Here is a 27,955-nt window from a genome sequence, read left to right as displayed (position 1 = left end):
TTTTTTCAATAGAGTCGTTGCACGACTGAGCAAAACGCGCGATTTTTTTCCGCAGTGCACTTCGTTAAAATTTGTTGACATAGTGATTTAAATTTGAGAAGTGTGGCCCATACAATCAATCGAAACCAAATAGATAACATTATCAGTAAAAAGCTGTTATAGCATAATTATTTTATTAAATTTTATTGGCAATGTGACAAAACCAGTTTGTTAGAATGTATATTTCTACACTGTATATAGTCAAACTAAATTATGTAATTTAGGAATTGTTACCAAGCAATTATGTATAGGGAACAAAAATGATAACAACAGAAATATAACAAAACGTATTTTATTTCATCGAATTTACATATTTAGAGATAGTTCACTGCACATTGTTCTTGATCCAATTCTAAACTTACATTAGCACATAACTCCCTTGGTCAATGCAATATATCATTTGAATCAATATGTAATTATAATTTCAAATGTCTAATTTTGGGCTTAAAACAATAAAAAATATATTGAAGATTACCATTTATTGTGATCAACACATTATAATATCTTGATGTTTTTTAATTTCTCCTGATATTCGTTGCTTAAACCCAAAATTAAACTTCTTCAACCAAGCTCATCAATATTTACTTAAATATCTCTTTACATTAAAAATACAGCGCGAGCCAGAATAAAAGGGACGCAAAATAAAAAAAGCAACATTTTAATAGACATTTTCTTTCATACAAACATAAAATATACCAAGGATCGTATACGAATGAAATACAATATAAATAAATACATTTCATTCTCAATTAAACAATTTAACAATATAACGCATTTAATTACAACTATCTACATAAGTATAACTATATACAAATATCCGCTTACATAGTCAATCTAATTGACCGTCCACTGACTGAGCAAAGATGTTATACCGTATTTAATTTTTCATAAACGTCCGTTTTCACAAATAATTTCATCAGAAGTTTTAAAAACGTAAGAAATTAATTATAATGTAACATTGAAATAAAATACACAGCTTTTTTATTTTTATTTTAATAAAGGTTGCATAAAACGAGTGCAACATCACATTGCGAACAAAATACGTTATATAAATAAAATTTACCAATTTATATGCTCGTATTTGTACAATTTACATACGTTTGTTTCCATCACAGCACCACAGTGGACGCTCACAGTATCATTTAGCTATCAATAAGAACTACACTATCATAGAAGTTACCTTTAGAACACCTTATAACTTGATGGATGAGATTAGCATTTTTTTGGACGATCAGAAAAACATTTATTGGAAAAAATATCGTAATATGATGGGAAAATCGAGAAATTTTTTATCAGTAAAGACGTTTATTTGCAGTTCAAGGAATATGGAGCAGAGTGCACCGCAAAATGTTTTTAATAGATAATGCCATTTAATAATATCACTAATGCTGATGAAAAGGATCTAGTATGGCGTTGTGTTGACCGGACCCTTGATAATTTTGGAATTTGAACTTAAATGGGCCTGACATAGAGTGCAAAATGCCAGTTTTAAACGCACTGGATTCCACATTTACATTGTGGTCGGAATTTTCGCGTGTTTGGTGAAGAGTTCAGGGTATGGAGTCGAAATGTGTTTTGTTGCCCTAAAACTCGCTCTAGGTCTAGGGGCTCGCCCTAGGGCGCGATACAATTAAGGGCGCTAGTCGGGCGAGTGCGGGGGCGCGGTGCTGAAGTAGGGCGCGGTGTGGGGCTGCAGCAGCGTGCGGCACACAGCACACACGCGCGCGGGTGGGGCGCTAGTCGGGCGAGTGCGGGGGCGCGGTGCTGAAGTAGGGCGCGGTGTGGGGCTGCAGCAGCGTGCGGCACACAGCACACACGCGCGCGGGTGGGGCGCTAGTCGGGCGAGTGCGGGGGCGCGGTGCTGAAGTAGGGCGCGGTGTGGGGCTGCAGCAGCGTGCGGCACACAGCACACACGCGCGCGGGTGGGGCGCTAGTCGGGCGAGTGCGGGGGCGCGGTGCTGAAGTAGGGCGCGGTGTGGGGCTGCAGCAGCGTGCGGCACACAGCACACACGCGCGCGGGTGGGGCGCTAGTCGGGCGAGTGCGGGGGCGCGGTGCTGAAGTAGGGCGCGGTGTGGGGCTGCAGCAGCGTGCGGCACACAGCACACACGCGCGCGGGTGGGGCGCTAGTCGGGCGAGTGCGGGGGCGCGGTGCTGAAGTAGGGCGCGGTGTGGGGCTGCAGCAGCGTGCGGCACACAGCACACACGCGCGCGGGTGGGGCGCTAGTCGGGCGAGTGCGGGGGCGCGGTGCTGAAGTAGGGCGCGGTGTGGGGCTGCAGCAGCGTGCGGCACACAGCACACACGCGCGCGGGTGGGGCGCTAGTCGGGCGAGTGCGGGGGCGCGGTGCTGAAGTAGGGCGCGGTGTGGGGCTGCAGCAGCGTGCGGCACACAGCACACACGCGCGCGGGTGGGGCGCTAGTCGGGCGAGTGCGGGGGCGCGGTGCTGAAGTAGGGCGCGGTGTGGGGCTGCAGCAGCGTGCGGCACACAGCACACACGCGCGCGGGTGGGGCGCTAGTCGGGCGAGTGCGGGGGCGCGGTGCTGAAGTAGGGCGCGGTGTGGGGCTGCAGCAGCGTGCGGCACACAGCACACACGCGCGCGGGTGGGGCGCTAGTCGGGCGAGTGCGGGGGCGCGGTGCTGAAGTAGGGCGCGGTGTGGGGCTGCAGCAGCGTGCGGCACACAGCACACACGCGCGCGGGTGGGGCGCTAGTCGGGCGAGTGCGGGGGCGCGGTGCTGAAGTAGGGCGCGGTGTGGGGCTGCAGCAGCGTGCGGCACACAGCACACACGCGCGCGGGTGGGGCGCTAGTCGGGCGAGTGCGGGGGCGCGGTGCTGAAGTAGGGCGCGGTGTGGGGCTGCAGCAGCGTGCGGCACACAGCACACACGCGCGCGGGTGGGGCGCTAGTCGGGCGAGTGCGGGGGCGCGGTGCTGAAGTAGGGCGCGGTGTGGGGCTGCAGCAGCGTGCGGCACACAGCACACACGCGCGCGGGTGGGGCGCTAGTCGGGCGAGTGCGGGGGCGCGGTGCTGAAGTAGGGCGCGGTGTGGGGCTGCAGCAGCGTGCGGCACACAGCACACACCCGCGCTGGCGCCCCGCGGGGCCCGCTCGCCACGCTGTGCGCCGCACACGCGCTGCAGAAGATGCGCCCGCAGTGCCGGCAGTGCACCTGCACATAACAAACGTCATTCATGCGCAATTGGCGTTTTTAAAAATGTCTGAAACCGACAGAACCGAACAAAAAGCGATAAAATAGCTCGCAATGTGTTGTGATTTTAGTAAAATATCATATATACAAGGAGAAATTCGTGTTATCTATACATCTATACAAATATTATAAAGAGGAAAGGTTTGATTTTTTGTTTGTTTGTTTGTATGAATTGAATAGGCTCCGAAACTACTTGGCAGATTTGAAAAATTCTTTCACTGTTGGAAAGCTACATCATTTCTGAGTGACATAGGCTAGGTTTTATCCCGGAAATCCCACGGGAACGGGAACTATGCGGGTTTTTTTTTGAAAACGCGGGCGAAGCCGCAGGCGGAATGCTAGTGACTAATAAAAACACTCAAAATACGGTGAGGCAATGAAGAAAAGCTATAAAAATTTGGAACCTTATTTAATTCGGTTTCAAATAATTCATAATAATTAACCATTGAAACCGCTTTTTGTTAGTTTAAAAGCTATTCCTAATTTGTTAAGATTTCAATAAGGCGTTTGATAAAGTGCATCATTTGCTGTTCCTTAAAAAAAATCATACTATTATTCATGAACTAGCACTAGTCATTATAGGTAAACCAGAATCTGATGGCAATTAGGGAAATCAAAATTTTGAGTGTGCAACCCTAGGGAAAATGGACTGAACGATTTTGATACTGCGTATTTTTTATTTTGTCCTCAATATCATTAGTCACATTAAACAAGTGGATAATACTGTATTTAATAATGAGATATCCACGTAATATTATGTAGGTACTTATTACATGTATAATATACATATTACTTTTCTAAAGGTAATACATAATATTATGTATTTACACATACCTATATTTGAATATATGTATATCATTATGGCATGTGAAAATATCTTGAAAATATGGATGTAATGATAATGCAGATCAAAACTTATTTACTATATTAATTAACGATTGTTTATAATTTTTTATAAAATAAAACAATAATAAAATCATGTTTATTTTCGTAAGTATTAACACATTATAAAATTGACTTGTACACCTTGTACTTGACAAATAGCCAAGAATGGAAACTCCTGTAATAAGTTTTCATAAAATTATATTTTAATCAACAAACAACATTATTAATTTAAAGTATCAAAACGGGTAAGTCCAACTTAGCAATAAAATCTTTCACGCGCTTTAAAATTGAAAATTGTGATGTGTTTGACCCTTCTTCATCGAATGTTTTTCTATACACATTGTAAACAACACCTCTTGCTTGTGATCGCAGCCGCGGTTTTATCGACATTTCGAAGATTTTGAAGACAAAATCCTAAAAATTAATCATCAACACAATAATTTGACAACCAATTTGATAGTTGTCAAATAAAGTTGCCACATGAAAATCTTTTATTTTTAAAATATAAATATGCCATCAGATTCTGGTAGACCTATAGTAAAAGTCATATTTCCAGTGGTTTCAAAATAATAAGACACCATAAAGTTAAAAGTTATGATGTTTAATGATAATGGCTACGAAACGCATCTCGACTAATTCGGGTGTTCTCCAAGGTTCTCATCTAGGTCCCACTTTATTTCATATTTCTTTTAGTGATTAAGTACATTCATTTTTCACGCGAAACTTATTTACTTGGTTGGCAAACAGCAATCAATCGTATAAAAGATATTTTAAAAAACTAAGAGACAATACGAAGCATGCATGGAAAAAATTTGATACAGTTATGAAAAGAACGAAAAAGAAATGTATTTTATACAATGAAATGAATAAACACAAGTAATAATTACCTTTTTCTTGCTATTGGGCAGAGCCACGTGGCACGAGGGACACTCGTTAACGTCCTCGTCGTGCTGCCACCGCACTTCCGTGTCCGCCTCGCGGATGCGTTGTAGCTGTACCTGGTTATATATTTAAGAGTTTTTATTTCTATGCGTATTTATACCTCAGCATAAATGCTGGTTGTAGCCATATTTACGGGCGGAAACAAAGTAAATTCAGCATTTGTAATTTATATTTTATGTGTCTGTCTGTCAAGTATTGTCATTTTCTACTATTTGGAGGAATTTTCTTACTATTGTCCATGTAAGTAAGAAAGTTAAGTATTACTGCTTTTTTTAGTCGAATAAATACGGCTTCTTCAAAATCAATTTGTTTTTGACTTTGTTTTACATGTTTGGGAATAACACCGGTAGTAGAAAAAACTATTGGTACAATGTATACTTTATACTTGTCTCTAATTTCGTACATCTTCTTTCATATCATTATATTTACTTTTTTTTTCAGATATTGTTTTTTTTATATATATAAAATTATTTTAATAATTATATGCGATCTGTTAAAATGAATTGTTTTATCTGTAAGTATGGCGCGGTCGTAATATAGTTTATAATGATGGATTATTATTATTTTGTGTGTGTGTGTGTGTGTGTACCTGCAGCGACTGCGATAGACGCACGAAGTCCTGCTGCACCTTCTCGCTGTTATCAAGCTCGAGCTGTAAAATGGACACGCGGTTGCGCGTCTCAGCCACTTCGCTGGCGAGACGCTTCTGTTTGTGTAAAAAGAAAAATATATTTATAATGAAGTTACAACATTATTATGTCGCTAGAAGTGCAAAAAATACAAATTTAATGAAACTACGTTATAACATCGCGAGGAAGTTGTCAGTGTCAGTCAGTACATTCCTTGTTATCGTGTTATTACTTATTAAGCTATTTTTTATTTGTTTAAATTTTTTTAAGGCGTTTGATACAGTGGATCAGTCGTTGTTACTTAAAAATATTAGAGAATAATACTCAAGAATGTACAATAATCTATGAATGCCATATGTCTTGTGGTATGACAACAGAAAAAAACAAAAGTTATATTGTTATAAATCGCATCCCACTTTTATTATAACGGGTGTTCCACAAGGTTCTCATCTGGGACCTATTTTGTTTTTTATTTATATACGTCCGTAGGCACGATATTTTTTCAAATGTACTTTATTCACAGATAAAATAAAGCTACTCAACATTGCAAATTTTTAAGAAGACACAATATATACTACAGCAAACTTATTTTCTTTCTAATTCACCTTGTCTTCTAACAACTGCTCGATCATATCGGTGGAAGCTCGCAGCTTGTCCGCCAATTCTTTCATTTGCTCTCGCTCCGTTTGTAACCGGTCCAATTGCTCTCTGCAGGATATAAATTCAACATTTTAACCAATCATTTACGATATCTTTAACATCCACCTGATCTCGAAGAAATATTTTATTTGAATTTTGAACGACATTATAATTTATGAGAAATTAATTAAAAAAGTAGCTGGTTCCGCAGCTCCTGTTCACTTGCAGCTGCTGCAACAGTAAGTATCCAGCTGCAGGTCACCTGCACTCCCGGAGCTCGGTGCTGCTGCTGGCCAGAGCAGCCTCCTGCTGGTGAAGCAGCGCTCCGTGCGAGAGCAGCTGGTTCCGCAGCTCCTGTTCACTTGCAGCTGCTGCAACAGTAAGTATCCAGCTGCAGGTCACCTGCACTCCCGGAGCTCGGTGCTGCTGCTGGCCAGAGCAGCCTCCTGCTGGTGAAGCAGCGCTCCGTGCGAGAGCAGCTGGTTCCGCAGCTCCTGTTCACTTGCAGCTGCTGCAACAGTAAGTATCCAGCTGCAGGTCACCTGCACTCCCGGAGCTCGGTGCTGCTGCTGGCCAGAGCAGCCTCCTGCTGGTGAAGCAGCGCTCCGTGCGAGAGCAGCTGGTTCCGCAGCTCCTGTTCACTTGCAGCTGCTGCAACAGTAAGTATCCAGCTGCAGGTCACCTGCACTCCCGGAGCTCGGTGCTGCTGCTGGCCAGAGCAGCCTCCTGCTGGTGAAGCAGCGCTCCGTGCGAGAGCAGCTGGTTCCGCAGCTCCTGTTCACTTGCAGCTGCTGCAACAGTAAGTATCCAGCTGCAGGTCACCTGCACTCCCGGAGCTCGGTGCTGCTGCTGGCCAGAGCAGCCTCCTGCTGGTGAAGCAGCGCTCCGTGCGAGAGCAGCTGGTTCCGCAGCTCCTGTTCACTTGCAGCTGCTTCTTCACGCCCGAGCTGGCAGAAGATCAGCTGTTCGCGCAACTGCAGGCACTGTTCTTGTAACTCCTTCAAAAAAAAATGATTAATTTGTAATAAAAAGTACGATAATCCCAAAGTTCAATGAGTCAAGTGAAAGTGGAAGAACAATATTTTACTTACTATCGCGTTATCAGGTAGATTTATAATTTCGTTCTGCATGTCGGCCGCTTTTTTCGTATACTGGCCGATTAGCATCGCATTGTCCCTCTCTAAACTGTAACATAAAAGAGAACAAGTGACTTTCAACTAAAAAACGAATATAACTTGGAATTACTATCCCCGCGTATTTCCCAATCCCGGAAGCCCTAACATACCTTTACTTACGTTTACTCCAAGTTACTGGCCCAATTTTATTTCTTCTGCAGCATTTCTTTGGACGTCTTATTCTTTCTCCTAAAGACCCTAACTTCCCTCTTGCCCAAGGATTACCTGTCCAGTTTCCTCTGCAGCGTCTCTCTATCCACGGTCCAGGTAGTGACCTGTTCCAGTGCCCTCTGCGAAGCCTCTTCAGCAGCAGCAGACCTGTTCTGCAGCAGCTCAAATCCTTGGTAACCTGTTCCATGGCACTAACACCTGTTCCAGAGCTCTTAACTTGCTACTCCAACTGACCTGTCCAATTTCCTCTGCAGGGTCTCCCGATCCACAGTCAATGTGGTGACCTGTTCCAATGCTCTCTGCGAAGCCTCTTCAGCAGCAGCAGACCTGTTCTGCAGCAGCTCGTGCGCTTCTTTCAGCGCGTTGGAAAGTTCTGTGACTCGGGATCCACTATCAGATCTTTCCGCTTGCCAAGTTCGGATCGTTTCGTCGTGGATGGAACGGACCCCTTCTAGTTCTTCTGTTGCCTGCGTGGAAGTAAATGTTATTAAGGGCTGATTTTTCAATCCTTGGTTAATACTTATTCGTCGAATAACGTACTAAACTACCATTTCAAAAATGTATTCTTTGGTCGTATTTGACAGTTTACGTGACATTTTAATGTTATCCTGTAATACTTTATTGGGCGGATAAGTTTTAACTATGGATTGAAAAATCGGCCCTTAGTGGTATACATTACACATAGTTTTAAAATTACCCTTTCTTTATTATAAACAAAGATTGCATTGAAATTTAATGGTCGTTAGTCCTATTTGAGCGATTAAAAAAATATTACAATCAATGCGAAGAACGCGAGTTTAAATTCCGTCTCATGATTATTTTAAATTTTCCAATATAAATAAATTTTTTTTACTCAAAACTTTATGAAGTGAAACTTCTTTAGGGGCGTTAAGAGTAAAATTTCAAGATCGCGTCATGGCAATGCCGTCACGTCATGGATTAAAGCGACAATTGTGATATATTTTTCGTTTGATGAAACTTCTTTCGTGCCAAAGAAGTTTCACACACGCTCTATTTTTACAATTTTTTTTTTTAATTTTTTAATGTCCCCCACCAGCCTGAGCGCCTGCTCAGCTCTTGCACCCCGCTCGGCAGCCGCGTGCGCTCGCGCCTGCTCGGCCACCAGCTGCCGCTCGTAGTTCGCGCACATGTCGCAACTGCCACTGCTTGCCGCTTGCTGGCTCTCCGCTATTTGAATAAAAAAAAATTTAAAAAATACAACTCTACTGCCTCTGTAGCTCCAAACTCCAACAAGATTAGCGTCCATTCTACTGTATACTCCAAATAACAACGAGATTAGAAACTACAAACATGTCATAGACTTCATAGATAAGTCTTAAACGATTATCAGACTGCCACCACGCAACGTATCGCGTTTTAACGTTATTTTAAATACATATAGTTTATAAAACCGCACAGTGACAAGGAAAGAGCATCCACATGCGCTCCTTGCACGCATGACGTGCTATTGCGTGTCAACGCACCTACGCGCGTAGTTGCATAAAAAACCCCGCGTATGCGCGGCAAATACACGCGTAGGTGCGTTCACAGGCAACGTATAGCGTCATGCGTGGTAATGTTATACATAATCGCTTTTGTCGTGTGTATGATAATTTTGGATGTTTTCATTTCGTACCTACGTAAAGAAATTGATGACATACATAACTCATACAATAAGATACAATAACAAAGATCTCAATAATTATTAATTAATTACATAAAATTCTGTTGACATTTTAACCGCATCAAAAGAAATGTTTTAAATTTTTAACATTCAAAGAGTTCAGTTATTAAAAGCTCCAACTGTTCCGGTATAAATTAAAAACTTACCTGTCTCTGGTTTAGCATCTCCAGTTGTATTGCTTGTGACGACAGTCGTATTGGCTGCTGACTTCTGAAATATTTTCACGTACACTGAGTTTTTTGTCACGCAATTTCATTTTCATATAAATACTATATTACAAAAATTATGCCTCAAGTTATTGTATTAACATTGGATCTAAAATTATGGACAACTATACGCCCATATTATATGAATAGCTCAGATAAAAACCTATGTAATGAAGTAATAAATTATTCATTCTTTGTCAATGTCACCATTAGTTTAATAGTGAGCCTATTCAATAAACGGCTGATTTAACCAGTTGGCAACATTTAAAACATCAGTTCGAGCACTCTTCTTATCCTAATTATCATTATTACATACCAAGGCTTCTTGCAACCTTGCATCAGTTTCTCTGAGTTTATTCTTTAGAGCACCGATCTCCATCTCCATAGGTAGTATGATGGAGCGGACCAGTTCGCCATCTTCCACATTTTGCACCTAATTATAAAACAAATTTAATTTTTATTACGTTGTAAATTATTCTGGCAACCACCCTTAGAAAGATGAATGATGAATAGCAGGGGTAAATGGAAAGGTCACGGAAGAATTTCAACCAATACCCGCAGCCCCATCATTAAAGCTATATGGAACACAGTGGGGTTTTAGTCGGTCAGAATCCGACAAAACCCACGGCTCCTTCCCCGGGGGCTGTGGGTATCTTTGGAAGATTTCCCCACTATAAAAAAGGGGTAAATGGAGAAATTAAATTATTTAGTCTGAAAAACTGATTATTGGCAGAGATGGAAATTGGTATTTTGAGGGTGCATAATTAAATGCAATCTGAATCTAAATAAAGAATCTAGAAAAGCTTAAATTACTTATTATGATGAGGGTAGATGAATGATTAAAAACAAATTATAAAATTAGTTGCAAGGGTTACTGGATGAACTTCAAGTCACTTTTATTTCAGTCATGATTAGGACTATGAGAACTAGATTTGGCAGTTATTTTCTTAAAAGTAAAAGACAAAAGCGCGGTGATGCGATAACGAAAAAACATGCAAAACTGAAAATTATAGTAAAAGACTTAAGCAGTACAAAAGCTTGTTGGTCAAAATTTAATTAAACGTGTCTAGTGTATTTTTTTGTATTTACATTGTAAAAAATACTTATAAACTACTAGCGGTCCGCCCCGGCTTCGCCCGTGGTACATATGAAAAATAGATGTTGGCCGATTCTCAGACTTATCCGATATGCACAGAAAATTTCATGAAAATCGGTCCACCCGTTTCGGAGGAGTATGCAGACTAACATTGTGACACGAGAATTTTATATATAAGATAATACGGTTATAATAATACATCATAGAGTTCAGGTTGTTTCAGAGGAGCCACAATAATTTTGTGTTTAGTATGTTGATTCTACAATACTGCATTTCCATGGACCAACTTAGGCGCGGGTCAAACACAAGCGGTGCGGGCGCGGGCGTGCCATAAGCGCGCCTCTTCAATCTGTTTTGCACCACATCCTTCTTATACATTTTGTATGAAAGAATTTTGGACAGGCGTCGAGGCGGCACGCCACCGTTGCGCCGCGGGCGTACCGCAGGCGTACCGCAGGCGCGCTTCCCCCATCGCATCCAAATAGAGGTCAATTCACGGTCATACACAATCAAAAACAAATCGGGTGGTAGGAGACGGTAGCCTGTCAGTCAAAAATGTGTTCTCTCTGTGTGGAATTATATAGAGCTGCTATTACATACCCTTCTTCGTTTTGTTTTTAAAGGTGAATTGAATTAATCGATGAAATGATTTACACAGGTGATGGCAGTAGGGAAAGTGAAAATGAAGAAGAGCATAATGAAAGTTCCCATGTATTTACAATGTCAGAAATAAAGATAATCCTGATTTTGATTGTGTTTTTTATTTATTTGTAATTGTAATAATATTGTGGAATGATCAGTACTGTAAATACTTTTGAACTGAGATTTTAATGATAAGATTTATATGGTTTAAATGTAAACCTGTGTTTGAAAACCATATTTTATCTATACTAATATTATAAAGAGGAAAGGTTTGTATGTATGTATGTATGTATGTATAGTTTTCACGCATAAACTAGGTACTGGACCGATTTTGATGAAATTTGGCACAGATAATCTTTAGACCCTGAGAAAGAACACAGGCTACCTTTTATTGCGAAATATGTACCACGGGCGAAGCCGGGGTGGACCGCTAGTACAATATAAATTTTGTGTTATTTTAACCGCGGTTTTTTAGGCGCGCCGGCAGCGCGCCGGCGGCGCGCCCGAGGCGCGCCGCGCCGCTTGTATATGTCCCGCGCCTTAAAGAACAATTTTTGAACCGAAACTTTCTTACCGCGTTAAGAGTAAAATCTCAAGGTCGCGTCATGGAGTACGGCGACGATTTTGGGTATCTTCTTTTGCCAAAGAAGTTTCACTTCTGACACGTGTGCTCGGCACACACGCTCTATTATGATTATATAATTTACTAGCGGTCCACCCCGGCTTCGCCCGTGGTTCATATTTCGCAATAAAAAGTGGCCTATGTCCTTTCTCGGGTATCAAAATATCTCTATACCAAATTTCATGCAAATTGGTTCAGTAGTTAAGGCGTGATTGAGTAACAGACAGACAGACAGAGTTACTTTCGCATTTATAATATTAGTATGGATGTGCTATTTATTAAATAGGTTTGAAGTTGGTGCCGAACATTATGCACTTAGTATTAAGCCCGTGCACCGACATCAAACCTTTTTAATAAATAGCACATATAAATAATATGTAGTAAATAATAATGTCAAATCTTTTTTATTTCTTACTTTTCCGTTTTTGAAGTCGGTTGTTTTTAACGTAGTTATTTTTATTAGTGAATATTAAGCTTCCGTGCGATTAGAGCTTTTTATGAAAATTAAGCTCTCCGTGTGATTAGAGCTTCTTATAAAAAATTAAGCTCTCCGTGCGATAAGAGCCTTTAAGGCTGCAGTCTAGCAAAATTGCGTTTTCAACAAGTTATTTGACAATTTTTTCCCGGCTAATGAAATGATAAACTGAATTTTTTTTTCTTGTTTATCAATTAGTGTTATATACGCAATGCGCGTGAATTTTTTCACATTTATAAAGTTACTTTATGTTACCTTAATCAGGCCTTAAAGATAAGTCTCTTTCCCCCAAAGACATTTCGAGCTAACTTTGTGCACTCACTACGTTGCAACCGATTACAATTTACACAATCTGATCAGCGCATTATTATTCTTATATAGTCGTTATTAAAAACTGCTGAATACAATTGCCGAAAAACTTATGATTTTCCTAATTAGAACGTTATAAATTCATTAAATTTCCCATTTTTTGCCTTACAAAATCTATTGATAAATACTGCTAAAAGTTATTTTTTCCATTAATTTATTCGAGTTGGTTGAAGACCAATGAGTATTAATCCTTTAAAAAAATTTTTTTTGGAATTTTGATAATTCTTTAAATATTAAAAAAATATTTAAAATAATTAGAAAAAATCCTAGCGAATTTCTTTAGTCGCGCTCCTTGGGCCGGAGCGTCTGACGTGTGCTCTACGCTCGATTTTCCTTCATACCGAAGTGAAAGTTGCTCTACTTCATTAAATTTAATATTTTTGTTAATTGATTATTTTTATCTTAGTTTTGTGCAAATATTCGTATTTTTAAACATTTGATTTCGATATGGAAAATAAACGAAAAAAATACGCGTGAACTACTAGAAAAAAAATTATCTTCGAACATAAAGTTAATGAAACCAAATAGATTGCAAAGGTGATTGGCAACAATTTCTTTATTTTACGGAGTGTCAGTAAAGGGATGTATATTTCTTTAAAACTAAAGTAAACTCATAAATTTTCTTATTATTTATAATTTTTAAAGTGAAACTTTTATTACATCGTCTCAAACTTTTTGGTCTGTGTAACGCATGTCGCGTGTATCGCGGCTGCCGAGTAGGTAGGTATACCTACTCGGCAGCCGACCGACACGCGACATGCGCTACACAAAGCAGTGTTCGGAACCGTTCGAACAGTTTCACTTTTACCGTGGTTTCATAAAACCACACAACATTTTTTTTTGAAGTTCCAAAAATGTTTATTTTTCGTTTGTGAAATACGAAATATAATATAAACTTGTATTGAGAACTTGAACTTCCCAAGTTCATCCGGGGAAATCCCCAAGGAAAATGATTTGTTTACTCCAAAATTATATGCCGAGGTGTTTTAATTTTTTCTTCTAGTCATTTTCAACGTAGCGGCATGTTGTTTCATCACATCACATCAGCCTATTCCCGTCCACTGCTGGACGTAGGCCTCTCCCAGATCGCGCCAGTTTTCTCTTTCTTCGGCATACCGCATCCACCCAATGCCGGCCACCTTCTTCAAGTCGTCAGTCCATCGCGCCGCAGGGCGTCCTACACTACGCTTGCCTGTACGTGGTCTCCATTCGAGCACATGCCGACTCCATCGACCGTCTGTTCTCCTACAGACATGGCCAGCCCACCGCCACTTCAACGTGCTTATTTTGCGAGCTATGTCGGTTACTTTGGTTCTTTGTCGGATAACCTCGTTACGAATTTTATCAGACAAAGAAACTCCTAGCATAGCTCGCTCCATAGCTCGCTGCGCAACGTTGAACTTATGGATGAGTCCGCACGTGAGAGTCCACGTTTCGGCTCCGTACGTCATTACAGGTAGGATGCACTGGTTAAATGCTCGCGTTTTTAAACTCTGAGGGATTGACGACTTAAATATGTAGCTAAGCTTGCCGAATGCTGCCCAACCCAGACGAATTCTTCTGTTGGCTTCCACCTCGAAGTTGTGTTTGCCTAGCTGGATGTTTTGGCCAAGGTATATATAGTTTTGCACAACCTCAAGCGTGGATTCATTAATGATCACGGATTTTGGGACTACGTGTGCGTTGAACATTACCTTTGTCTTGTCCAAATTCATCTTGAGGCCTACCCGTTGTGAAGATTCGTTTAGATTGTTCAGCATATCGTCAAGCTGTTGCACGGATTCCGCTATTATAACTATATCATCTGCAAAGCGCAGGTGCGAGATGTATCGACCGTTGATGTTGATTCCGCGTTCTTTCCAATCGAGTGTCTTGAAGATGTCCTCCAACGCATTTGAAAAAAGCTTTGGCGAAATAACATCACCTTGCCTTACTCCACGTTGCAACTGGATTGATCTTGTACTCTGCCCTTGTACTTGAACGGTCATCGAAGCGGTTTCGTAGATACACCTCAGCACATCGATATAGCGGTAATCAATTTGGGCTCGCTGCAAAGAGTCCAACACTGCCCAAGTTTCGATGGTATCAAAGGCTTTTTCGTAGTCAACATATGCCAGACAGAGAGGTCGATTATATTCTTCCGTTTTTTGAATGATTTGTCTAAGTGTGTGTATGTGATCTACGGTACTGAAACCTTGTCGGAATCCTGCTTGCTCAGGTGGCTGAAATTCGTCAAGCTTACGAGCGACACGATTTGTGATAGTTCTCGAGAAAAGCTTATATACATGGCTTAGGAGGGATATAGGACGGTAGTTTTTCAACGCTGTTCTATCACCTTTTTTGAAAAACAATACCGTTGCACTCCTACTCCATGTTTCTGGGATTGAGCCGCTGTGGAGGACAGAGTTAAAAAGCTTAGCGAGTTCCTTTATTAGTGGCGATCCGCCAGCTTTAATGAGCTCAGTTGTAACTCCGTCCTCTCCAGGAGCTTTATTATTCCTAAGCTGCTCAAGTGCTATCTTGACCTCATCTACGTCAATGTCAGGAAGTTCATCTGTATAGTGTCGAGTTAACTTGGCTCTTGGCTCATCTGTAGTAGGGATTTCAGGCCTTTGTTTTTTGTGTCCATACAGATCGCTATAGTATCTTTCGACTTCCATAAGTATATCTGGTTTCGAAGAGACTATATTGCCTTGAGATGTTACCAGTTTGGTGATGTGACAATGAGAGGTATATGGCTTAGTGAAGACTTTAGAGCCTTTATTGTTTTCTATGGCCTCTTTGATGGTTTTGGCATTATATTGGCGGATGTCATGCCGAATACGTTTTTTAACTTCCTTATTCAGGTCTCGGTATTCTGACGTATCTTTGCTAACGTATTCTCTTCTCTTACTCATCAAATCAAGAGTCTCACTAGAAAGCTTAGATTTATGTCCCTTCTTTGGTTGAAAGTATTTTTGCCCCACCTCACGAATTATTCGCACAAGTTCATTGCTAGTGGCATTGACATCGTCGTCGTTAATTGGCAATGCTTCAAATCGATTTTTTAATTCTAGTTGAAACTTTTCAGAACCATCTTGCGTATAGAGTAGGTTCGGACGTAGAGTTGACTTCATCAGGCGCTTACGCTCTAGTTGGACATCGATATTAAGCGTACCTCTTACCATTCTATGGTCGCTGCCGGTATTGAACCTATTGACCACAGAGACGTCGGTGAATATGTAGCGCTTGTCGGTAAGGATGAAGTCAATCTCGTTCTTTGTCATGCCATCTGGGCTCCGCCATGTCCACTTTCTTTGGGGCTTCTTTTTGAAAAATGAGCTCATACTGTATAGCCGCTGATTTTCGAGAAAGTTAACAAGCATTTGACCCCTTGTGTTTCTACATCCATATCCGTGTGGACCCACTCTAGATTCACCCGATTCCTGAAGTCCAACCTTAGCATTGAAGTCACCCATTACAACCTTAAAATGTGACTCGGAATTAGACATAGCCTTAGCTATGTCATCGTACATAGCCTCGACCTCGTCGTCAGAGTGCGCAGACGTCGGAGCATATACTTGGATAACCTTCAAGGAGTACCTTTTGGTTATCTTCAGTACTAGAAACGCAACTCTACTGGACACACTCCCGATTTCGACAATGTTGTTAACGAGTGACTTATGAACGACAAAACCCACACCACCTTGGGAAAGTTGGTCGCCCTCACGGTAGTAAAGTAAGTGGCCTGACTTTAGAGTCATAGTATTTTCTCCCTGTCTCCGGACCTCAGATAAGCCCACTATGTGCCATTTAATGTGACTAAGCTCGGTCTCAAGTTCTGTGATGTGTTCGTCTAGCCGAAGTGTTCGTCCGTTATACGTAGCCAAGGTCAATCGTTTACGGTAGCCATCATTAACCCGGGGATTCCTAGCACCCCCTGCCCCGCCGTTACCTAGGTCGCTACCATGACCAGGAATAGCGGAGCGACCGGGAACTGGGGGCCGTTTCTTGGATGCAACTTTCATATTCTTCTTTACTATATCTGGGAGGATATGCCCTAGTCACCGCGCTGGGCAGGCGTGTTGGTGACCGCAGTGAGAGACTTATTTAATCGACAAAGCTGCTGCCCAGTGTCGATTATTTTAGATTTGTAAGCCCCTTATTAAGAAATGGTTATTCCGCCATTTGTCGGATGTTTGATTATTGCATGTTGTTTGATTATTAATTTTGTAACTTAAATACAGGATGTTGGTTTTATATTCTGATCTTACAGACGCGCTGACAAATTTAGTCCGCCATTTCTAGTTTAGTCCACCAACTCTAAGTACCAATATTAAAACGAATGGATTATCATCACATCATCAAAACTCAGATGTAATGGAAGATCACAATAACATAGAAAATTCAGTGGGTGTTGAGAACTAAACAAACACAAGTAACAGAGACGCGAAGAATAAAAAAAGAGGACGAAAACGATAATTCGTTGATGCTTTCCCTTTTCGACGTATTGTTAGGGTACATCACCAATCTGCAAAAAACAAAACTCATGATTCCCAATTGCTGATTAAAAATGAAAAACAAATAATCGACAACAGTGGTGAAAATTTGCTGATCACAATGAAACATCCTTCAGTGGTAGCAGATTTACTCATTTAAAATGTATCGGTGAACAGCGTAAAGGAGAGGAGGACAGGAAAACATTATGAATGTGGATGGTGGATTGTATACAGGGTGTAATCGATAAGTATGTGCAGGCGATTATGACGTTATTATTGCAGGTATCAAAAAACTTAAAACTGATATCGAAATTACTTTACCTAATGAGCAAAATGACAATAATAACTTTTTAAAAGTATAACGAGAAATATCTAAAAAAATTACTTTATACACTCCCGTATCAAAAAGGGAAAATGGAACTAGTAGAAGTTAAATTTCTAATTCCGGCAAAAGACATGAATGCGGTAGATGCAGTTAAAAATAAAAAATTTAATATTTGAAATACAATGCAACAAATAACATTTTTTTATAGATATGAATCATGACTATTTTTTCCAAATTCAGGGACAACTAAACGTTGCAGAAGCAGAAGTCTGCTTATTTGCTGTTTGGACTGGAGTGAATCATTCGTTAAAAATAGAATATATAAAAAAGTATGTAACGTTTAGGCAAAATAAAATGATGGACCATTATCAAGATTTTACATAAATTGCCTACTGTCAGAATTGATTGATTCGAGACTTCAGCATTCGATGCCCATCAAGGACACATCCTATATCATTCAAGCGATTGATAAAAAAAAAGAGATAAATCCAGTGCAACCGATAAAGCATCAGAATGCTAGCAAAAGATTTATTAGGTTTATCAATACACTAATAATCTATATATTATACATCTTGTATATAAAATTCTCGTGTCACAATGTTAGTCTCCATACTCCTCCGAAACGGGTGGACCGATTCTCATGAAATTTTCTGTGCATATCGGGTAAGTCTGAGAATCGGCCAACATCTATTTTTCATATGTACCACGGGCGAAGCCGGGGCGGACCGCTAGTAATATAATAAATCTGTAGAAGACGCGAAGACCGACATCCGCGCGGACGGAGTCGCGGGCGGAAGCTAGTCAGAAATAAATATCTTTTGTTTTCATTTGCGTATTTTTCTATTTTATAATTTTTTAACACAAACATTACATTTTTTTATTATATACAAAATTTGTTTATCCGTTTTATTAGTTAAACTGAACAACTTTCACTAAGAAACTTAGGTCGAAAAAAATGTATAGAGTTATGCATTTTGTATGGAAAGCTTATTTTTTTTTATATTTCGTCCAAATTTCTGTGTAAAACTTGATCAGTTATATAAACATGAAGTTGAAGATATCAATAGAAAGTATTCGCAAATTTTGTGAACTGATAAAAAAAAAATCACCCGGTGTAATTTTCACGAAAATTGTTTCAAATTGTCATTTTTGGTACTTATTACGAATATTAAATTATGCATACGAATGATTTAATTTTTAAAAATTAAGTGGAGCAACTTTCCCTTAGTTCATTTGTATTATTTACATATAGGATGACAGGATGCATTTGTTTGCACTACTAGACCAAGCCCTTAATGAAAATTAAGCTCTGCGTGCGATTAGAGATTTTTGTGAAAATTAAGCTCTCCGTGCGATAAGAGCTTTATGTGAAAATTAAGCTTTCTGTTCGATTAGAGCTTTTAATGAAAATTAAGCTCTCCGTGCGATTATAGCTTTTTTGAAAATTAAGCCTCCGTGCGATTAGAGCTTTTTGTGAAAATTAAGCTCTCCATGCGATTAGAGCTTTTTGTGAAAATTAAGCTCTCCGTGCGATTAGAGCTTTTGTGAAAATTAAACTCTCCGTGCGATTAGAGCTTTTTGTGAAAATTTAGCTTTCCATGCGATTAGAGATTTTTGTGAAAATTAAGCTCTCCATGCGATTAGAGCTTTTTGTGAAAATTAAGCTCACCGTGCGATTAGAGCTTTTTGTGAAAATAAAGCTCTCCATGGGATTAGAGCTCTTTGTGAAAATTAAGCTCTCCGTGCGATTAGAGCTTTTTGTGAAAATTAAGCTTTCCGTGCGATATGAGCTTTTTGTGAAAATTAAGCTCTCCGTGCGATTAGAGCTTTTTGTGAAAATTAAGCTCTCCATGCGTTTAGAGCTTTTTTTGAAAATTAAGCTCTCCGTGCGATTAGAGCTTTTTATGAAAATTAAGCTTTCCGTGCGATTAGTTTTTAGTGAAAATTAAGCTCTCCGTGCGATGAGTGCTTTTTGTGAAAATTAAGCTTTCCGTGCGAATAGAGCTTTTTGTGAAAATTAAGCTCTCCATGGGATTAGAGCTCTTTGTAAAAATTAAGCTCTCCGTGCGATTAGAGCTTTTTGTGAAAATTAAGCTTTCCGTGCGATATGAGCTTTTTGTGAAAATAAAGCTCTCCGTGCAATTAGAGCTTTTTGTGAAAATTAAGCTTTCCGTGAAAATAGAGCGTTTTGTGAAAATAAAGCTCTCCATGGGATTAGAATTCTTTGTGAAAATTAAGCTCTCCGTGCGATTAGAGCTTTTTGTGAAAATTAAGCTTTCCGTGCAATATGAGCTTTTTGTGAAAATTAAGCTCTCCGTGCGATTAGAGCTTTTTGTGAAAATTAAGCTCTCCATGGGATTAGAGCTCTTTGTGAAAATTAAGCTCTCCGTGCGATTATAGCTTTTTTGAAAATTAAGCCTCCGTGCGATTAGAGCTTTTTGTGAAAATTAAGCTCTCCATGCGATTAGAGCTTTTTGTGAAAATTAAGCTCTCCATGCGATAAGAGCTTTTGTGAAAATTAAACTCCGTGCGATATTAGAGCTTTTTGTGAAAATTTAGCTTTCCGTGCGATTAGAGATTTTTGTGAAAATTAAGCTCTCCATGCGATTAGAGCTTTTTGTGAAAATTAAGCTCTCCGTGCGATTAGAGCTTTTTGTGAAAATTAAGCTCCGTGCGATTAGAGCCTTTAATGAAAATTAAGCTCTCCATGCGATTAATTTTTAGTGAATATTAAGCTTTTCGTGCGATTAGAGCTTTTTATGAAAATTAAGCTCTCCGTGTGATTAGAGCTTCTTGTGAAAATTAAGCTTTTTGTGTGATTTGAGCTCCTTGTGAAAATTAAGCTTTCCGTGTGCAGATTAGAGCTTTTTGTGAAAATTAAGCTCTCCATGCGATTAGAGCTTTTTTGTGAAAATTAAGCTTTCCGTGCGAATAGAGCTTTTTGTGAATATAAAGCTTTCCGTGCGATTAGAGCTTTTTATGAAAATTAAGCTCTCCATGCGATTAGAGCTTTTTTGTGAAAATAAAGCTCTCCGTGCGATTAGAGCTTTTTGTGAAAATTAAGCTTTCCGTGCGATTAGAGCTTTTTGCGAAAATTAAGCTCTCCGTGCGATTAGAGCTTTTTGTGAAAATTAAGCTTTCCGTGCGATTAAAGCTTTTTGTGAAAATTAAGCTCTCCGTGCGATGAGTTTTTTGTGAAAATTAAGCTCTCCGTGCGATTAGAGCTTTTTTGTGAAAATTTAGCTTTCCGTGCGATTAGAGCCTTTTGATGAAAATTAAGCTCTCCATGCGATTTTATACGGTTATCAATTCGGCCGGTATATTTTTTTTTATGTATGTCTATGTACACCGTACACCGTATGTTTTTTCGGATAGGCCCAGTAGTTTTTATTTTATGAGCATTTTTGTCTGTACTCGATGACTAAGTTGATATGTAGCAAGTAACTTTGATTCACTTCCCGGTAACCGATTGAGCTGAAATTTTGTATACGTATGTAAATTTGATAGCGATGAAACATTATCATGACATGAAGCTGATTTGATGATGGAATCGGAAGGTGGCTATAGGAACTCAGTAATATATTGACTCAACTTTATCGAGTTTGGGCTCGTTTGATTCGTGTTGAAAAATACACTAAAAAGTATTTAATAAAAACAACCGACTTCAAAAACGGAAAAGTAAGAAATAAAAAAAAATTGGATATTATTAACTACTACATAATATTATTGTACATATTTCGCAATAAAAAATGGCCTATGTCCTTTCTCGGGTATCAAAATATCTCTATACCAAATTTCATGCAAATTGGTTCAGTAGTTAAGGTGTGATTGAGTAATAGACAGACAGACAGAGTTACTTTCGCATTTATAATATTAGTATGGATAATGTTGTGTTTGTGTGGGAATAAATGGTTTCTTTATTTCTTTAAAAACCTCAAACTATACTATAAACAAAATCTCAAACTCTCAATCAGGTGGGGATTTTTTTTTTCTTTTTTTATACTGAAAGTTGAAACTATACCTCAATCAAAATGTCAATTATCAGGTGTAAAAAAAGGCTAATTTGGAAATTAAAGATATTAAACGCGATTTATTCTTCTGCAGTGTGCGAAACGTCTAGAAAATAATATGAATAAATGGCGTTTAAAAACCGTTAAATTTCTAAATGAATACTCGCGGAAAACCAAACACTAGAAAAGGCTTAGTTCTAAATATCTACACCTACCTTCCTAGTAGGCGTGTCCTCGGTGTCAGCGCCGAGTTTCCGCGCCAGCGTGCGCACGAGCGTCGCCGGCGCGAGCGACACCTCCTGCCACACGCGACAACTTACCCGAGAGAAGGTACGGGATATACCGAGCGGGGAGCCGGTGGACATTGTTTATACGATACTTTTGTTTTAAACTTTACTGATATTCAATGTTAGAAGTATTTAAAGGTCGAGTAGTGGGGAGCCGGTAGGCATTGTGGGAACTACCTTTTTGTTAACTTTACTGATAATCAATGTTAAAAGTGCTATTTAACGGTCACCTAGTGGGGAACTGCTAGCCATAGTAGATACTATGCTTTTGTTTTTAAATGATAGACGTGGAGCTTTAAACGTGACAACACAAATAAAGGCAGAAGTACAACTTGACACGAATGTCAGAAATCATAAGAGAAACATTTAAAACCGATGTGTTTTATCAATAAAATTGTAAGCTTTTCGATTGATCAAAATTTTATAGACCTTCTTCAGTGACAAAACTTTTGTCAAAATTATTGTTAAAAATGTTTACCATTTCGGCCTAGATATCCAAACAAAAATTGATCTGATTCTAATAAAAGGTAATGAAAAGAACCTACGACACATAACAACTCCAATATAAGATATTCAAATTGTTAAATAATTGGCAATAATCCCACAAAACGATATATCCCGCATTCACGTAAAACACATACACTCAGCAAATGCAACTTATTGAAACATAGTCAAATAAAACACCACACTTTACTGTGTATGGAAAGTCAATTTAGGTTTTAACGAATTTGAATATTTTTACATTATGCAGTTTAGGGCTAAGTGAAGGTAGATAAGCGTTAAGATGGTTTTACCTTTAATTTTTATTTAATTCATCTTTTGAAAAATACATAGCTTGTGTTATTGCTGCTAAAATAAGTTATTGTTATAAGACAAAGCATTAAAAATTGCATTTAATAAAAAAATAAGCATGTGTTAGATTTCATGGAATGTATTTAAGAAAGTTATTCTTTGTCCTGTATTTTTTTTTATAGAACCTACAAAAAATGAAGAAAAAAAGATGAAATAGGTCCATATTAAAAATTCTCTAGATATTTGCAAAGACTGTTTTTAGTTCGTAAATTGCCTAAATGATAAGTGGTGTAAATTGTAAAGTTGTCTTGAATATCAATGACTACGAGAGATAATAAACGGAGACCTACTTAGACATCACACTTTGTGCTGATAACTAGGAACTTTTTACGGAAAATATTTTTAATTTATTAAAACGCGAGTTACATACCGAAACATTTACAAACTTAGTGATATTTTTAACTTATATTGTTATCTATAATTTATTAATTGGTACATTTTAATTACATTGATATTTTACATACGTAAGTTACGTACTGAAGTGTACACACAGTGCAATTTTCAAAATATTTTTTCACAAAAAATAACAAAAAATAACAAAAAATTTCAAAAAATTCACTCAAGCATTGCACACAAGTCGCTTGTCATGCCTCTCAATCGTGTGGAACATACCTGCTGATGAGATCTGAGTTGCGCGAGTTGTTGTTCCAATTCAAGGTTCTTGTTGCGCAGGCGCCGGACCTCCTCTATACTGGAGGACGAGGCTTCTATTGTTTCTGAAAAGTCGACTTTATTTATATGGAATAAGGTACATAATTGGGTGAAAAGGGTAAACTAATTATTTGCTATATAGCTGCTGTTCAAATATGGATATCACTACATAGTATAAAACAAAGTCGCTTTCCCTGTCCCTATGTCCCTATGTCCCTTTGTACGCTTAAATCTTTGAAACTACGCAACGGATTTTGATGCGGTTTTTTTTAATAGATAGAGTGATTCAAGAGGAAGGTTTATATGTATAATAAGATCCATTAAGTAGTGGAGAAGTACTGTTATTTTTGAGGTTTCTAATGTGATGTCGTAAAAAATTACATTTATTCCGCTTACATTGCAAACGCAGGCTGAACCCTACGAGTTTTATCAAAATAATGTACTAAGTATTATACACATTGAAAAGGTCTACAGAAAAGTCCGCGATGGTATATGTCTATCTCTTATGGATAACCCACAATAACTTTTTTTTGTCATTTACTTTTTACGACAAATAATGGCTAATTTTCGAAGCGATTTTAACCAATACAGCATTAATCCTTAACCAATTAAATACCATGGATACATTGTTCATTTAATATAGATCTATATGGCCCTTTACACCGTATGATTTAAGTGAATATTTTCGAAGATATTACAGATTTAAAAATTGCAGGACGTAGCGTTTGCGGCCGCCCGGCTATGTATTTTATACCCGTGCGATGCCGGAGGCCGGAGCGGGCCGCTATATTTTTATACCTATACAACGTTCACAATTTTTCTGTAGTGTATTTAGTATCAGCATTGCACCCGTGCGAAGCCGGGGCGGGTCGCTAGTACTTTATATTTATGATATCGATATACTTCTGTTTTATTCAAATTTGAAACATATTTGTATAACAGGAAGGTTCACTGTCACATTCTTAAATTAGTATGAGTTCTGTCCTATGCAAGAGAAAGAGGTTGCTTATGTTTCTGAGGAATTTGAACATTATTTGTACAAGTTAATCAACCTATAAATATTATAAAAAATTGAAACTTTATCAAATATCCACATGGCAATAAATCGCCACATAAATCCTAATCTCTCTTAAATAATGCCATCAAAAATATCAAAATACTTGCAGGAAACACATTTAATAGTATTTTAAATTTTAAATATAATACAAAATATGTACCTCGTGGACCCCACCAGCAAAATGTTGGTAACATTATTATAAACAATACACATCAAAAAGCTTATAAAAACTGAGAGGAAAAAGTGCTAACTTGTTAATTTTATATTACTGATAACAGAATGTTAATTAGGCCCAAATCAATGCCAGATTTATTGTTTCATATTTAGTGTTATATGTTGTAGGCACAGTGTAGGTTCTATTTATATTTCTTGTTTGGGCCCAGCGACGGGCTGCCGCTAATGGGGTCACGGATGAATTGATGCGGCTTGACGGAACACAGTGGGGTTTTGGTCAGTAGGAAACCCACGGCCCCTTCCCCGGAGGCCGATTTATATTAAGATGTGTGTTAGTGATAAATTTTTAATTTATAATTGTTTCTTTATTTGAAAAAGTTAAATAAAAGAGTATTACAATAAAGTAATGATTAACAATGTGTGAAGAAAGATGGTGATATACATCCATTGAAAAAGTATATATCAATGTTTTTGTAAAGTTTTATAGCGTGTTCAAACAATAATTTGCAAAATTTAAATAAAACTTCCTTGGTCACAGCATAACGCATGAATGGGTGGACCGATTTCAATAATAATTTTTTGTATAATATTCCTTGAAGTAGGAATATGGTTCATATGGAGAGAAAATGTAAATATACACCATGGTCAAAACCGGGGCGGACCGCTAGTTTTAAATAATTCTGTTTCAATTAAATTATCATAACTCACCACTAACTAACATCTGCAAGCTCTGTATTTCCGACTTCTGGTTCTCACTGAGCGTCTGCAGCTGCTGCAGCTCCGCCCGCAGACCCAGCACTTCAGAGTCCAGCTGCTCCTTCTCTAAACGGAGCTTTCTGAGATCATCTGGAAGAATAATAACACTAAATCTAAATTTAAAAGGTAAAATAATGTAATTGTAAGTGGGACACAGTTTTATTAGTTTAATTCAAATAATATATGCATTTTAACAATTATGGAAAAGCCTACTGATAATATGACATGCCATATACTTATATTATATTTGTAAAGTACATTAAAAGAAATGCAACCACAAAATACTTATTAATTTTCCAGACTTCCATTGTATTGAAAATTCAATGAATATATTTGAAACAACACCTCATATTTATTTTTGCAACAATAACATACCTATCCATATTTTATGTTATTCAAACCACATACCTAGGTATACAATTTTGCAACACTAAAAAAGTATCTGCAAAAAATTCTTCATTTCATAGCATAGTAATTAATTCATTAAGGGCCGATTTTTCAATGCTTGGATAAAACTTATCCGTCCAATAAAGTATTACACGATAATATTAAAATGTCACGTAAACTGTCAAGCACGGGCAATTAGAATACGTTTTTAAAATGGTAGTTTTATACATTATTCAACGAATAAGTTTTATCCAAGCATTGAAAAATCGGCCCTAATTGAATTAAGTAAAACAATACAATTACTTGATCATTTTCAGTATACTATTTAGTCTATTATCAATGTTTTGTTATCTATACTAATATTAAAAAGCTGAAGAGTTTCTTTGTTTGAACACGCTAATCTCAGAAACTACAGGGGCCTACTACATACCACACTTTTTGTGCCTTTTCTAACTTCGTTATCGTTTTTTAATTGTTACTTTGTCCAAGGCCCCAGGTCCGATTTGAAAAATTGTTTTGGGTGTTAGATAGCCCATTTATCGAGGAAGGCTATAGGCTATATATAATCACGGTAAGACCAACAGGAGCCGAGCAATGGGTAAAACCGCAGGGCACAGCTAGTTGTTTGATAAAAACAAGTAATTATAAAAAGGTAAATTTCAGGTAAAACATTGGGTTTTTAAAGATAAAATTAAAAAACCTGAATAAATTAAACCATTTTTAGTTTTTAGATATAGAATGCCAGAACATTAATTATATTAAAATTTTGAGCATTAAGAATTTAACAGATTAGGTGTTGACTTGTTATCTTTAGTATGAATATTCAATATTATTATTCACAAAGCGATTTAGGTATATTAAATTAAAATTGCCAACATAATATAATGTGATAATAGGAATGACATGCGTTTTATTGCACGCCTCATAAGCGAAGCGTTGAGGTGGGTACTACTGTCACTTCGCGCAAAACATCTGATTTTTCAAACTTAAAATGTCTTTATGTATCATACATTGCACTTGTAAGATAATACATACACACACATATTAAGAAAAAAAACTATTTTTAACGTTCATGATATTTTTGATGTCATTTTTGTTATTTAAACTAGTTTAAAAACAGTTTAAAAAAGTTCTGTCTTGGACGTCCGTGTGTCTGTATGTGCGGATCCTTTTTCTTGTTAACACGATAGCGACCGAAATACTTTACTAATCGAGTCTTTTTTTTTCTCTTACGCTTGAGTATGCTCAGGAATAGAACCCTTTCATTTTTCAGGGTCTGATTCGATGTGGTTTAATTTTTATTAAATAAACAAAAATAATAATTAATAAATAGTTATTAAAAAAAAATTATGAGGCGTGCACTTTTGGATTTTCCAAATTATTTTTATATCAAGTCAATAACTATTCACTGGCTATATTTTAATGCCCACGACCTCGGATTATTTGTTATTCGCAGAAACTAAATTAAAAATCTTTATGTAAATACAAAGCCTTCAAAGACAAAATAACAACACACATCGAGCTTTACGAACCTTCCTTTTGTAAGAACAACTCTTTCATTTTCGCTCTTTGCATATTAAATTCCTCTTCCAGATCCCGCTTCGATTGGTCTACTGGTCCTCCGCTTTCACCCTCCACTTGAAACAGAAACTTTTCTCAATTTCCTGCAGGCATGAACACGATTAGGCAATAATACAAAACACACCTTTCGTCGCTGGCTCGCCGGACATCGTCGACGATTCATTCATAACTGCCTATTTAAATATATCACTATACTAAGCTTATATTGAAGATAATGAGCATAATTTTAGTGCTATTCTAAATAGATAGAGAATAATAACAATACATTGAGATCAGCCCAGCCGTGATCACCGAATTACGAATTAATTTTGACAAATGACGTTTGCAGCGTGTCAATGTCAATGTTACCAGTGACATCTATCATAATATGCTACACAATATTACGGTACAGATATTTTATAGAAATTTGTATGTACGAATGTACGACCATTTTAATTTGTGATGTTATTGTTTTTTATATAATTAACTTTATATCACCTTTATATCGTCCTAAATTTCTACCCGTTGCTTTCGTTCAATTTACATTTTCGCATGCATTCATCCATTCTTGATTCTACTCCAATCAAGGTACTTAATAATTATATATCTAAATCTCTGTTATAACTTCCAAACTAGAATT

The 27,955-nt window shown here is 38.1% G+C and overlaps 1 protein-coding gene across 1 annotated transcript; it reads right to left on the bottom strand.

Annotated features, from left to right (window-relative positions):
* Nucleotides 1–315: 315 nt before the first annotated feature.
* Rbpn-5 (Rab GTPase-binding effector protein rabaptin-5) lies at nt 316–27,655 on the bottom strand. Its single transcript, XM_089702857.1, has 15 exons — nt 27,461–27,655; nt 27,288–27,392; nt 25,321–25,458; nt 23,343–23,446; nt 21,807–21,890; nt 9,891–10,007; nt 9,515–9,578; nt 8,739–8,872; nt 7,919–8,151; nt 7,430–7,523; nt 7,161–7,336; nt 6,305–6,407; nt 5,660–5,776; nt 5,016–5,126; nt 316–3,204 (listed from the first exon to the last, which is right to left on the bottom strand). Exons 1-15 carry the CDS (start codon nt 27,501–27,503, stop codon nt 3,037–3,039), a joined length of 1,791 nt encoding a protein of 596 aa, XP_089558983.1. The 5' UTR covers nt 27,504–27,655; the 3' UTR covers nt 316–3,036.
* Between the last annotated feature and the right edge of the window lie 300 nt (nt 27,656–27,955).

This window comes from Colias philodice, chromosome 13 (genome assembly GCF_061535455.1).
Source record: "Colias philodice isolate Cphi_HAF_F1 chromosome 13, ilColPhil1 Martin Lab GWU primary, whole genome shotgun sequence".
Taxonomy (NCBI): Eukaryota; Metazoa; Arthropoda; class Insecta; order Lepidoptera; family Pieridae; genus Colias; species Colias philodice.
This window is presented reverse-complemented; position numbering and strand designations above follow the sequence as displayed.